At 42.7% G+C, this 13,978-nt stretch overlaps 1 protein-coding gene across 4 annotated transcripts; it reads left to right on the top strand.

The window, feature by feature from the left end:
- Nucleotides 1-2,401: 2,401 nt before the first annotated feature.
- Nucleotides 2,402-10,515, top strand: COQ3 (coenzyme Q3, methyltransferase). Of its 4 annotated transcripts, none has more exons than XM_068937859.1 (7): nt 2,402-2,516; nt 3,944-4,064; nt 4,441-4,593; nt 4,735-4,834; nt 6,459-6,701; nt 7,890-8,049; nt 9,445-10,515. In XM_068937859.1, the coding sequence occupies exons 1-7, from the start codon at nt 2,420-2,422 to the stop codon at nt 9,639-9,641; spliced, it is 1,071 nt and encodes a 356-aa protein (XP_068793960.1). In that variant the 5' UTR covers nt 2,402-2,419; the 3' UTR covers nt 9,642-10,515. The 4 variants fall into 4 exon arrangements, with proteins under 4 accessions (XP_068793960.1, XP_068793962.1, XP_068793964.1 ...); XM_068937861.1 differs by having other exon boundaries at nt 2,405-2,516; nt 3,974-4,064; XM_068937863.1 differs by having other exon boundaries at nt 2,444-2,516; nt 4,367-4,593.
- The last annotated feature ends 3,463 nt before the right edge of the window (nt 10,516-13,978 follow it).

Here is a 13,978-nt window from a genome sequence, read left to right as displayed (position 1 = left end):
GATAAGATGATCTTGCCTCTTACAAACTCAGTAGAGGAGTTTTAAGTATACGGTTTTTATCATTAGTTGAGACTGTGCCTACTATGATAGTCTTAAAAAAAAAAAATCTAGCTTCAACAGCAGATCTACAGATGGACGGAGATTTCATATGCGAGTGTTTACAACTAATAATATCTCCTGATAATAATCCTAATAATATCAATTAATAAAATAGACTTGCGTTAGATACAGGGAAGAGTGAATCAAATCATGACGACTCACTGCAAACCTCCTGCTGCTGGTGGCCCCGGGGAGGCCTTGCTTCAGTGGCTGCCTCCTCCCTTGCTCTGCTCCGCTCCCCTCCAGCTGCCACTGGCTTTTCTGAGACTTTCTCCTGAGACCTATAACTCACTAAAGTGACAGAAAACTACTCTTTCTTCTTTTAAAACTGGCTTAGTTCTTTACCACTTAAGCATGTTAAGCAAGCTCTCCACAGGAGTCTGAAAATACCAAAGTGGGCCAGCGGAAAGAGCAGGGGAAGAGGAGCCCCCTTTTTCTGTCAGCACTGGACTGCTAGATTTGCTTACAGCGTCTCATGGATATAAACCCTTAAATTTAAAAGTGCAGCTAAATTAATGTCTTGGTGGTCCCTCATAAAAGGTTTGTCCTGTTGCTTCCTCTGTATTAGCTCTTGTGCTTGTTGGGTCACAGAATCACAGAACGGCTGAGGTTGGAAGGGACCTCTGGAGATCATCTAGTCCAACCTCCCTGCTCAAGCAGGGTCCTCTAGAGCATATTGCCCAGGATCACATCCAGGTGGGTTTTGAGTATCTCCAGGGAAGGAGACTCCACAACCTCTCTGGACAACCTGTGCCAGTGCTCTGTCACCCTCACAGGAAAGTTTTTCCTCAGGTTCAGATCGAACTTCCTGTGGTTCAGTTTCTGCCTGTTGCCTCTTGTCCTGTCTCTGGGCACCATGGAGAAGAGTCTGGTCTCATCCTCTCGACACCCTCCCTTCAGATACTTGTACACATTGGTGGAGGGGCAGGATCACCTCCCTCGGCCTGCTGGCAACACTCTCCCTCATGCACCCCAGGAGACCATTGGCTTCTTGGCCACAAGGGCACACTGCTGGCTCATGGTTAACTTGTTGTCCACCAGCACTCCCAGGTCCTTCTCGGCAGAGCTACTTTCCAGCAGGTCAACCCCCAGCCTGGACTGATGCATGAGATTATTCCTGCCTAGGTGCAGGACCTTGCACTTGCCTTGGTTGAACTGCAGGAGGTTCCTCTCTGCCCACCTCTCCAGCCTGTCCAGGTCCCTCTGAATGGCAGCACAGTCTTCTGGTGTGTTAGCCTCTCCCCCCAGTTTAGGATCATCAGCAAACTTGCTGAGGGTGCACTCTGTCCCTTCCTCCAGGTCATCGATGAATACACTGAACAAGACTGGACCCAGGACTGACCCCTGGGGGACACCACTAGCCACAGGCCTCCAGCTAGACCTCTGCGCCATTCACCACAACCCTCTGAGCTCGGCCATCCAGCCAGTTCTCAATCCACCTCACCGTCCTCTCCTCCAGCCCACACTTCCTGAGCTTACCTAGGAGGATGTGATGGGAGACAGCGTCAAAAGCCTTGCGGGTCTGGGTGAGCCAGTTCGATTTACTAACCTGACTTAAGAAAAATGAGTAATTTTCTACCGAATTAGTAAGCTAATCATCTTTGAGAGGAATCTGACAAGTGCCAGTCATCCGGTTATGAAAACAGGTTAGTGGGCCTGTGAGCAGTCCTGTCCGCCTGAGGGAGCCGAGGGGGTCTTGTCCCCTTTGGGCCTCCGCCTGCACTTTACACAAGGGTTTTTTGCAGGTGGGACACAGTAAGTAGTAGCCAGAAGAAATACAGTCTGTTAAAATTGGGTTTTGATGACCTGTTTTAGCACCTTCACATTCAGTAACAAGGAAACCTTGCAGTTCCAGCATTTTTAAGCTTAATCTTTATTTTTCTTCACTGCCCTTTATGTAAGGACATGCTCGGAAATCAAACCAGCTGTATTGATCAACGCTTTGTTCCGATCGGCTACGGCTTTGGGGGGGAGGAGGGGAGTTTTAATACAGTACGACCACTGTAGGAGATCCAAACTTGTAAGGCGGTGGAAAACAAGCATAAGCCTAACGCTTTGCAGCGGGACAGAGGCAGGGCGGCAGGAGTCCTTCCGGCGTTTCCCGCTGTGCCCGAGGCAGGGGGCGGCGAGGCTTTGCCGCTCTCTCTGCCGCCAGCCCCGACGCCGCCGGCGCTGGCAGGGCGGAGCCGCGACGCGGTTCTCCGTAGGGCACCGGCGAGGCGGCGGGCGGGGCGGCTCCCGGCCCGGCCGAGGCGGCGGGCGGAACGGCGCCGCGCCGCCCGTGTTGCCGCCGGACGCTGGGGAGGCGGCGGCGGCGGCCATGGCGGTGTGGGCCGGCGGCGGCGGCGGCGGCAGGGCGGGCCGTGCCCTCAGCCTCAGCCTCAGCCGCGCCCTGGCGGGCCGGCGGGCGGCGGGCGGTGAGCAGGCAGGGCCGGGGGGCGGGGGGCGGGCCGGGCCCTGCTGTGGTGTCCCCGGTGCCGGCGCTGCCAACGGCTCTCGGTGTCGGCCCCCCCCCGCGCCGCCATGTCGTGCCGCCGGGCCTCTCTGAGGCGCCGCCTGCGTGTAGCGGGCAACATCGCGCCCGGTGCCCTTCCTTCACCTTCATCTTTCGCCATTTCACAAACGTTTTTTTTCAAATTTCTGCTCTCCCGTAGCAGCACGCTGGGGCGCTGCCACAGCCAGCTGTGCTTTTCCCTCCGGTCACCCAGTGTTGGCCTTGTGCTGTCACCTCGCTGCCACCGGCGAGGGCGCCGGGGGCCCACGCAGCGCTGGCCCGCCGGCCGGCGTGGCGTAGCGGGTGCGCTTTTTGACGGGGGATCTGCTCACCCTCTCTGGGGTGTGCGTAGCCTCTTCCAAAAAGTGAGCGGTTGTGTTGTCTCCGCTCACGTACGTTTGCTCCCAGCTGCCTCCTCTGGTCTCTGAGCCGAAGTTGGCGCAGCGTTTTTGGTCCCTTTGGCGTGTGCACATGCTGAAGGTGTCTCTGGATCTCTCCTGCCGAACACTGCTTTCTAAAGTCACCCTAGAATCGATTAAAACTCGAGGGGTAATGAGGTTTATAGAGTTATACATTTGGGGATTGTTGGTCACTAGATGCCAGCTGAAATTCTGGGTGAGTCTACGCTATGTTTGGGAGAGCGGAGCAGCACTGTGCTAAAGGGTGCTTGGAAAACAGAAAGGAGAACGGAAAACAGGTCATGTTCTTGTCCAGTCTCTACACCATCTGCAAGGTTTTCTTACTTTTCTTATGCTCTTATTGTGCATACAATATAAAAATACAGAAAGACTGCGCAGCTGTACAGTTCTTATTCCAGTATATAATGAACCAGAAGTCAGAGGCTTATATTGATAGAGATTTATGAGTGTGCATGTATATGCCCAATTTGTGGTCAGTAAAGATGTTTGGGAGTGAAATTCTCACTAGGCATGAAAAATTTCCCTTAGATGAAAAGTTGCTGTTTGCTTAGACTCTTGAGAAATGTCATCATACAGGTTTTGACAAGTACAGGTACGGTAAACTAGCATATACTGTCCTATTTAATCCCTGTGTGTCCCTGAAGTGATGCAATCCCTTAAATACTACAGTGAGCAGGTGTGTAAAGATTTGCACACTCAGTATCCAAGAAAAACCTGTAAAGCATGTGCCACTATTTCAAGTGAGCCACTAGCTTTCCTTTTTTTTTTTTTTTTTTTACACTAAACATAATCGATAGATGCATAAACTGCATATTAATGAATGGTAGATGTAAAAGTTGTTCTGTAGTAGCGTTATGAACTAGATTTTTTGCCTTTGGACGATCGTAAAGCTGATGTTTTTCATTCAGTTGCCTTTTTTTCGTTTATGCAGGTGACCATGATGATCTTTCTTTTCAGGCAGGCCCGAGGGGTACTCTTGAGAATGCTACCTGGAAAATACAGCTGAAGTCCAGTAGTACTCTGCCTATCTCTCTAACTGAAATAAAGAGCCTGTAAGTATTGTATCTAAAATAATCCTAAATGATGAGTATCATTTTCTGTAACAATTTAATTTTACTTTGTGATAGTGTCACATGAAGTCATTTTTAAATCTCACAAATATTTAGATATTTGATGTAGCCTATTTTTGTTTTAATAATTACTAATTTAAAAATTATAGCCATGCAGTCATCTATTTTGGAAAATACATTATTCATACAGTGCATAAAATGTTTGCTTTTAATCAAGTATCGATAGAGTCTTTAAAGGAAGACCAGAGTTGGTCTCATCTGTTCTTTCTCTTCTGATCTTCCAGAATTTTTTTTCCTGTACTTCAGCTGACATGAAATATTGGTATGAGTTTCATGGCATTCAGCTTTCGTTATTTAGGTTCACCATGAAGAGATTTTTCAGCACTTCGCGCTCAACAGTGGATCCCAAAGAAATGAAAAAATTCCAGCTCCTCGCACATAAGTGGTGGGATGAAGAAGGAGACTATTCAGCCCTTCATTCTATGAATGATATTAGAGTGCCATTTATTAGGTATGCTTCTGAAGATGCAAACATTTTTCAGATGCTATTTATGTAAAAAAAAAAAAAAATTACAGTACTTAAGATAACGCCATATCACATCTATTAAAGCACCTTGTGTGTTTGCCCTCAGTAATATCCCTTTTATTTCAGAGATACTCTGTTGAACAAGAGTAATAATCATCAACTGGGAAACCCCCTTTCTGGACTAAAGATTCTAGATGTTGGCTGCGGTGGTGGATTGCTAAGTGAAGTAAGAAACACTTTGCTCCTCTTTATCATGTTAAAAGTATAGGAAGTTTTATATATGTGTGTGTGTGTGTGTATATATATTTTATATATATATATTTTTTTTTTTTTTACTAATTTATTGTTTGATTTCTAAACTTCTGAGGAGGAGCTTCTCTCTTCTATGGTGTATTAGTTACCAGGTGTTGTGGAGTGCAGTGAATTCTGCAAACCCCATAGAATATTTGTTTAGGACAGTGGTGGTGTTCACAGAAAAGAAAGGAATCTGTAATGAGAAATGCTAAGGTCTCAAGGTTCATCCCAGAAGTAAGTTGTCAAGCAGGGTAAAGAAAAAGGGAAGAGAATGATGTAAACGTCTTGTAGCATTCCTCTGGGCAGTCACAGTATGACAATCCTGTTGTTTTGTGTTAGAGCCTTCACAAGAATGCTTTACCATGACAATCCCTGCTATCAAAATAGTATTTTCTATTATAAACCTGTTCTTCCTCTCATTTATTTGAATTGCTTATTGTCAGTTTTTTCACACTGTGGTGAGATTCTTGCTTTTGCTTTGATCTCATCAAAAAAGCATGGAATAACTTCAAACACCTAAAACACACCTCCTCTCTGGCAGGAAAGAGTCCCCTGATGCAAGGGCTGGTGCTGCAGCTGCTGCCAGAGGAGTCTTCACAAATGTGGGGTTGGGAAGGAACCAGATCCATCAACAGTGGAACTGTCAGGCCACACAGGCTCTGAGCAGCGCTATTTCCTATCGAAAGGCTAGGGATGGTTTGCAAATTTAGGGTTACAGATCTGGCTGAGGTACTCTGGGAACTTCAGCACCTGAAACAAGAGGTGTTACAAAAATTACCTGACTCTCCCCGTGTTTTTTTCGTTTATTTTGGGCAAAATTCTCTAGTCTTGTGAGACTCAGCTGTCAGACATGCCTGGCAAAACTGGTATGCTGCATAAGCTTCTCAAATTGAATAACTGGTGAATTTCAGTTTGGTAGAACATACATGTGGTCATGTTCTGCAGGCTGTTTCAGTTTCGAAAGAGGTGATGACTGAGGTGTTAACCTATAAGTAAGAAGACACTAGAGAAACTTGAGTGACAACCAAGCCTGATGCTATCCTAGTAAACATTAGTGTTTAGTTCTCAGCAGCGAGAACGTCCCAGAGATAATCATATATTAAGTAACCATTAAAAAGATATGAGGATTTACCATTACAGGTGGATGTTGAAGAAAGTAATGACAGCAATTAAATACTGCACTGTTTCCCCCCCTTTTTTTTTCTGTGTGTGTTAGCAATAGTGGAGGAAACCTTACTTGGGGATAACAAAATGGATTCAGACCAATTTATTCTTCAAAAAAGTATACATTTTAGTAGGTGTTTTTTATGTCTAAGGTTATTCCCTCTCCCTCCCCCCCCCCAAACATTTAAAGGTTTTTTTTGTGTGCTTTATCTCTAATAAACATTTAAATGAACCTGGTGGATCAAAGCCTATCATTTATCGTTGTTTGGCTTATTCCTCTATTAATGTTTTCTGCAAGTGTTTTCAGCACTGTTTATACAGATTTTGAAGTTGCAGACACCTTTCAGTAAATTGTTTTCATGCACAGAATAAATTATACTCTGTATTATTAGCCTCTAGGTAGGCTGGGAGCTTCAGTTACTGGAATTGATCCTCTGGAGGACAACATTAGAATAGCAGATCAGCACAAGTCATTTGATCCCATCCTGGCCAGGAGAGTACAGTACAAGTCCAGTTCACTGGAGGATATTGTGGAAGAGTCTATGGAAACCTTTGATGTAATTGTAGCTTCTGAAGTAGTGGAGCATGTGGCTGACCTTCAAATGTTTATCAAGTGTTGCTCTCAGGTATTAAAGGTAAGAGAGCTTTTGCTTTTGTTGTTGGAAATATTCATTCTCTTTTATTATTAAGGCTTTTATTTGAATTCAGGTGTATGAAAATACCTAAATCTGGATTCGTTTCTCCACCCTGAAGTGCTTAAAATATGAGCAGTACTCTGGAGGTGCCTTTCATTCTCCCCGAGAATGCAAGAAGTGGGTCTTCCCAACTTCAGTGACTACAGTTAAAGGGAATTTGTTCCCCCAACCCTGCCTTAGTGACGCTACTTAAGATTGCAGTGTTGCTTTGCATCAAGACTTCCAGAAATCTGATTGCATCTGTTTTCTCCTGGGTGAGCCAAGACATGGCAGTGCTGCTGCTGATTGACAGCTACAGCTCAGACTGCACTGAAACTGGCTGTAATGACATTTCTGACTCACTAGATTTTATTCCAGATGTAGACTCATATCAGATGTACCCTGGGATTGCTTTTAAAGAATCACAGTCTTGCTTAGCTATATTTGCCATTTGTTTTATTCCTTCTGATATTATTTCATTTGCAAAGGATGGTAGGCCCAGTACACAAGCAGGAGCTCTCCTTTAATCTCTTAGTTTGTGCTTCTGGTCATCAGAAGGCAGGTGCCTTGTTTGACTGGAACCCTTAACTAACATTCAGTCTGTTGGGGGTATAGAAATTATCCTTTATTTCTGTCAGACAGTCTTTTAAGTGCTTACAGTTTGTTCCTAGTTTTGTTTTTTGTTCTTGTAATCGTTAAAACAAGCATTGTATTCAGCAGTATCTTAAGTTAATCAATGTTGTACATTTTCTTTTAGTTTTAATTAAAAAAGAAATATATATATATTTACATTAGGTCTTGCATGCACCTTGCACCTTTCATCCTTTTTCTAGGCGGTAGTATAGGTTATGTGTGATTTAGGTAGGTATATGTTTTTTGGACAAGGAGATAGTTTTCAGAAAATTTTAGGCTTTGATTATGTTGACTGTTTGAAGACTACTGAGTCACGCTTAGAACGTTACATTTTGACTTTTTAGTTATATTTAAATAGTATACTTGCAAATGTGTGTCCTGGCATGAAATTAGTTCTTACTCTTGCAGCATGTAGATTTGTACATAGGCATATCATGTGGCTTAATACAATTAAACTTAGAGTTTTTTTTTTCCATTACATATTCTTCTAATTGAACATTTTAATCTTTTAATTAGCCTGAAGGTTCTTTATTCATTACGACAATCAATAAAACGCAGTTGTCCTATGTCCTGGGAATTGTGGTTGCAGAAAAAATAATAGGCATTGTACCAGAAGGAACACATGAGTGGGAGAAGTTTGTTACCCCTGAAGAGCTAGAGCGCCTTCTGAAATCAAGTAAGTACTGGGCCAGATGATGGGAATGCACAGAGATATCGAGTGTTCCTTGTAGAAAAGGCAAGGGGACTAGATAGGTGAGGCAGCTGATGAAAACTGTACGCAGCTTTTCCTATGTGAGTTATCAGTCATATATTATGCATATCATTTGTGATTTAAAGTCAATTCTGCCTCCTGGCTTTTGCATAAAATAAATAATCTAAATGAGTTTCTAAGAATGCAGAGATACTCAAGATTGCCATTGCAGCTAAACCCCTGTTTGACAGCCTAAGCGAAAAGGCAAAGCTTTTCCATCCTGTTCTCATGACAGGATGTACGCTGTGAAGTGGTTCATATCTTCCGGCTCAGGTTTGAGAATCCAACTGTATTGGCACTCCAGAACTGCACTGCACTGTTTGCCATCTTTGTGTTGGGAGGAGGTGGTTTTTCTTTTGGCTGCTGCTTCTTGTTCTTTATTTCTATTATGTTACTGAAAGGTTTCCTAAAAACGTGAAGATGAAACCCACCACAGATTTCTTAGTCAGCTCTTGAGAAACTGATTTGAACAAATAATTAACCTGCCCTTGTTTTGAATGCTTTTAAAATAAAGCACTATCCAATGACCTCCTTCTGTACAGATGGTATATAAATATTTGGTGGGGTTTTTTTTTACTTTGCTTTAGTTTCCTGTAGAGAAGCTGAAGTATGATTGGTAAGGTCTTCTCATAGCACTTTCCAGTGATGCCATAAGGAACATGACAAATACTTGTTTGTATGCTGGTTGTTCTTTCCATTCTCTCCTCAAAAGGAGAGGCAGGTGCAGAGGAGTGATTTGTTTTGATAGGGTGTTTTGTTTTCTGCCTTCTCTTATGTATCCTGCTGCGACATAGCAGAATTGTGCAATGAACCTGTGAGCTGCTCAGCAGGGAGTGCTAAATTACTCCTCACTTGCATTGAGCCCTGGATTGCATTCTTCTGCCTCTTATATTTGCCCTTCTCAGAGGGAATCTCCAGAATCCTTCCAAAGACATGTTCAGATATTGATTTTGAAATGGGTGATGTCAATCTGAAGAACGTGTCCACCTGCAAAAACGCTATCAGTCAGCCACGCGTGGTGTTGTGAAGCTAGCATACCACCTTGCAGTGGCTTGCCATATGGCATGTTAATGGCATGTGGCGTGACAGAGCTATTGCTGCTTCTGGTCCACCAATAGCTGGACCCGCTGTCACCAGTGCTGCCAGCCGTGATACCTATTGCCACTGCTTATGGTGGTGTCTGACAAAAACAGACTTGTGAAGTGCTTCTCCAAAGTTCAGAGGAGGAAGTGTATTTCAGACTTGTTATTCCAAAGTGATGTTGCAGTGACTTAGAATATTTGAGAGTATCAGTTGCTTTATGCCTTCTTATTTTTCTAGGTGGCTTTTCAGTGAAGGCTGTGAATGGGATGTTGTACAATCCTATCACGGGGTCATGGAGTTGGACAGAAAGCACGAGCATTAACTATGCAATGCACGCTGTGAAATCCAGGGGTCAGGGACAGTCAGGCCACACAGACCCCTCGTCAGAGATGCAACGTGAACAGCACTCTGCCACAGCTGGCACTGGCATGTGACTGTTTGAGACGTGTGGTGACAGACTGCCACCAGGGACAGAAAATAAGGTTTTACACAGATGGACATCATAAAAGCTTTTGTAACAATAAGTTTGCTGTTTGCATGACTGATGCTTATACTATTTTTGGCCAGTTATCTTAGGGCAGTCTCAGAAAAACAAATGCCCATTATCTCAGGAATCATTTAAGATTGAGATGAGCAAAGCTTCTGAAGAATAAGTATTTTTTAAGAAAGTAGTTGCAAATTGTCAGACAAGGAAACGCACATTATTCTGTCAATAGCTTGTAGGAGCCTCTTCTGTGATAGCTTTTTCAATCCTACCAGGAAAACTCAGGTCTCCACAGAATAATAGCTTAAATGCAGAGTGAGTTTAAAAGTACAGTACTGTATGGTAAATGAAGATACTTAGATATTCAAGTTACTAATGAAGTCAGTTAAAAATATAAATCACTTACAACCCTACCAGAAAAACATTTGTTTCCATATTATGCCTCCTCCCTGGGAGAAAAAGAAAGGGCAGCAAACCTTTTTTGACAGGTCATGCTATTTCTACAGTTGACATAACCTAGCTGTGCAGTGGAATAGGACTCTCCTAGACCAGAGTGTCTCTGCTGTCAGAAGTCTCTTCTCCATAAAGGTACTGTGCTTGTAACTTCAACTTTCTTCCCCACCCAAATAAAAGGAAATAAAGTTGCAAGTAAAATTTATTAAGCAACTCTAGCTTTATGCTAGAAAAATGATACATTTGCAGTCTGTCCTGGAATTGGAGCGCCACGCCTACTCAGTCTCAAAGACCTGACGCCATGCATGCTAAGGAAGAGTATTGATCTACATGGAAATAGGACTTTCTAAATAAAATAACTTGTTTTTGAACATGGTTGTATCTCTTTTCTTCTCTCGCTCCCTCTCAGTCTCTCAGCTTGTTTACAGGTAGAGAGATGGGCTAGCTCTGTTTTGTATTTTTTGTTGTTTTTTTTTAAACTGTAATTTGCAGGGATGAAAATTAAAACTTTTTTGGTTACTCATGCATCTCTTATGGTAGAGGCTTGGTGGGCTAAATTATTGTATTGCGCGTTTGCATTCTTGCTCTGCTGCATCTGCTTGTTGCTTTGGAATCAATGTTTTGTGATGGATCTAATGATGCATTGAAGTATATAGGTTATTTATAATGGAAATATTAGTAATTCATTGATACTAAGACCGAAAAAGATTATCGTGGTTATCTAGTGTGGCCATTTCAGTAACAGTGAATTCTGCTTTGTAGTACCTGTTTGGGATATAGTTTGACTTTTGGGAAGAAGATTCATCTTCATGTAAAGAGTTAAGTGATGGAGAAGCCACTATATTGATAAGCAAATTGTTCCAAAGGTGACTAGTTGAAGTGTACTAGCCTCAGATCCCAGCCAGTCATGTCTTTATGGCTTTATTTGTAGGTTAAGGCTTTCTCTGCTATCAGTTGTCTCTTTCTTGTAAATATCGTTGTTGTGGTTGGGAGTTAAGTCATCCCTTAATCTCCTCTTGGGTAAAGGGACTGAGGTTGTTAGCTCAGTGTTGCTCACTGCAGTGTAAGTTTCTGACTTCGTATAAAACTTTTCTTTTACTTTTTGAGGTAAACATCTGAATCCGTCCCAATTTTTTACTTTGCCTTCTGAAGCATGACAGCGGAAATGAATGCAGTATTTCAGTAATGGTCTCACTAATGCTGTCTGCAGGAGCACCGCCGTCATTCTCCTCCTGCCTGACATCCTTGTTTTGCATGGGAGTGTCTGCTCAATCTGGTCACACATACAAGGTGAGGCGTAGTGTTTTGGAGTGGCGTGTGTGACACTGGGAAAAAACATGGAGCCAGAGCAGATCACCAGCAGTCTCTGTTCCTAGGAATGTGGCCTTGTGCTTATGTATATTAAAGCACGCGGTTTGAGTGTGTTCCCCTAGCTAAGCAATCAACTCAAATTGAAGTTATTTGTAACTCCATGAACGTTTCAAATTATACCAACAGTGACTTGAAAGAAATAGTATCTGAAAAGCACTCAGACCAAGACAGATTCCTGTGGGAGCCCACGAGAAACATTCTCCAAGGGTGATAATCCACAATTCACATATTTGTTTTTAAGACCTGTTAGGTAAAAATAAAATTAAGCTGGATAAAATTGGGATAAAAAGCTGATTTTTAGTTGCTTTAGAAGTAATAAATCTGGATGTATATTCAACCAGCTATTAGCATGGCTTTCTCATCCTTTCCTTTCTTCCCAATTGCTTGTTGCTTACTTGTATTTTTTCATTAAATTGCAAGCTGCCTGGGGAGGAATGTTTTTTTTCACTGCTGTTTCTTTTGTACCTAACAAAAAGCCTTTGACGCTGCTTGAGTCCCCCAGTCCAGGCTCACAAGAGGGCTTATGTAGCTAAATTAACAATGGTTGACATTTAAGCAACTAGCAGATGCACCTGATTGTCCATGGATTTTGACAAAAGCTTACTCAGGCACCAGACCTGCTCCTACGCATGTACAGGAGCACTATCAGCTAGGGAGAGGTCAGTGAACGGTTTGGGCAAAGGAGTGGGGACTGCTTAAATAGGTCCCTATAACCATGGCATGTCTCCAGAGTGGCCTGGTGTGATCTGTCCTCTGTTTCTAGCCCACAGTTTTTCTCTCCTGATAGAGTATCCTAAGTATTCTGGCTGTATTTCATCCTTAACATTAAAACATCCTTGGAGGTTAAAACAACCTCTTTTAAAGCTAGAGAGTAAATGACTGCACTAGAAATAATTTTAGTGAGATAGCAAAAAATTCCAGGACTTCCCTAAACCTTGCTTTTTAGTTGAAAATTCTTTTAAAATCCATACATTATTCAAAAATATGCATCTCTGACATAACACACATGCAGTACTATACCCTGAATAATATTATGTATTCATGCTGCAAAACCTTTTTTTCTTAAAATCTTCTCTACACTGGAAACCAGTAGAGGTTTCATGCTTCTCTTAACCCAGTTGCTGTGGAAATTTAACAAGTGCTATCGAAATAGGGTTTAGGTCAAATAGATTTGCAGATCTTTGGCTTTCCTGCCGCAAGCTTTTGTGAGCAGGAACCATACCTTTGAAGGTTATGGGAATAGTGGTAGTAGGAGAGAAAAAGTAATGTTAATGGTACCAGATAAGCAGCTGGGACTCTACAGGCCAAATAAGAGGTGATTCTTGCCTTGAGATTGTGAAAAACAGTCACATTTTGGGCTTACTCTTCCTCAGTCTGTTTTTACTTCTGGCTGCAGAGCCTTTTAAGCAGTCCTTGCCTCTCCTGTTCCAAGCCACTCATTTCTGCAGCGCAGCAAACCAGAGCAAGGAGCTGATCTGGGTAAAAGAATCTGACGAAGCAATCTACATCGTTCTGGGTGGTCTCAGCTATTCAGCCCCAGATTTGGCTCATTGTGGTGTTTCACCTCTCCCCTGTCATGCTGTACTGTCTGTCTCGCGTCTTTGCTGAGTCTCATGCTTATCTGAGTCTTCTGCACACTGATTCAGCTCATTGACCTAGTAACATTTTTTTTGGCGGGGGAGGGGGGAAGTGGTTCTGCTGTTCAGGGAGCTGAATCATCCTACCATCAAGGAATAGAGCCAGTCACCTGCACATGGTCGGGGAGAGGGTAAGAGCAGAACAGCCTCTTTGAGTGGCAGTAAGCTTACAGGTTGTCTCAGCCTGTCTTGTGGAACTGCACTTTAAAAAATACTAATTGCACTCAAGCCCAATTTGAATACTATGAGAGCCTCAAACATTTAATTTGGTTTTTAAATAACAATAGAACTTGATGTTTCCATGATGTTTCGTTGTGCTATCTCATTGCCTGATGTTCACTTGCAGTCAAGTAACATTTCTTGGCCGTTTCTACAGAACTTTACAATGTCTTTATGTATGATTGATTTCACAAGCAACCTGTATCAGTTCTCTAAGGAATGGAAAAGAGAGAAAGTAGTGGGAATGGAAATGTGCAGTGCTGTGAGTGGAGATAAGAGTAAAGACCATCTTTTAGAAAGTTTTTCTGAAAGCAGCTTCTCAAGTTCTTTCATTATGTTGAAATCTTAGCCTTAACTAAAAATAGCTTATTATTCTCACACTTACAAGAAATGTTTGAAAGGAATAATCATATGCAGTCTGAAGGTGCAGAAATCAAAAGGCTCTGCTTCTGTAATAAACCTTCCATTTTATTTTTTATTTTATTTTTTATTTTATTTTGTCGGTCTGATGAAGCAGGGGAAAGGAGAACAAGTGAGATGGAAAGAATATGAATCATAATTTAAGTGCTGATGATATAATTGCAGTGACTTGAGAAGAATCCGGGAG

This window comes from Struthio camelus, chromosome 3 (assembly GCF_040807025.1).
Source record: "Struthio camelus isolate bStrCam1 chromosome 3, bStrCam1.hap1, whole genome shotgun sequence".
Lineage (NCBI taxonomy): Eukaryota > Metazoa > Chordata > Aves > Struthioniformes > Struthionidae > Struthio > Struthio camelus.
Note: the sequence above shows the minus strand (reverse complement) of the source record. Positions and strands in the feature narration are given on the sequence as shown.

What these genes read in the sequence shown, in the direction of transcription:
- COQ3 (XM_068937859.1), top strand. Translation starts at nt 2,420, where the DNA reads ATGGCGGTGTGGGCCGGCGGCGGCGGCGGCGGCAGGGCGGGCCGTGCC. An exon ending in GGGCCGGCGGGCGGCGGGCG is followed by an intron (nt 2,517 to 3,943) that starts GTGAGCAGGCAG and finishes TCGTTTATGCAG; the next exon opens with GTGACCATGATGATCTTTCT. An exon ending in GTGGTGGATTGCTAAGTGAA is followed by an intron (nt 4,835 to 6,458) that starts GTAAGAAACACT and finishes CTGTATTATTAG; the next exon opens with CCTCTAGGTAGGCTGGGAGC.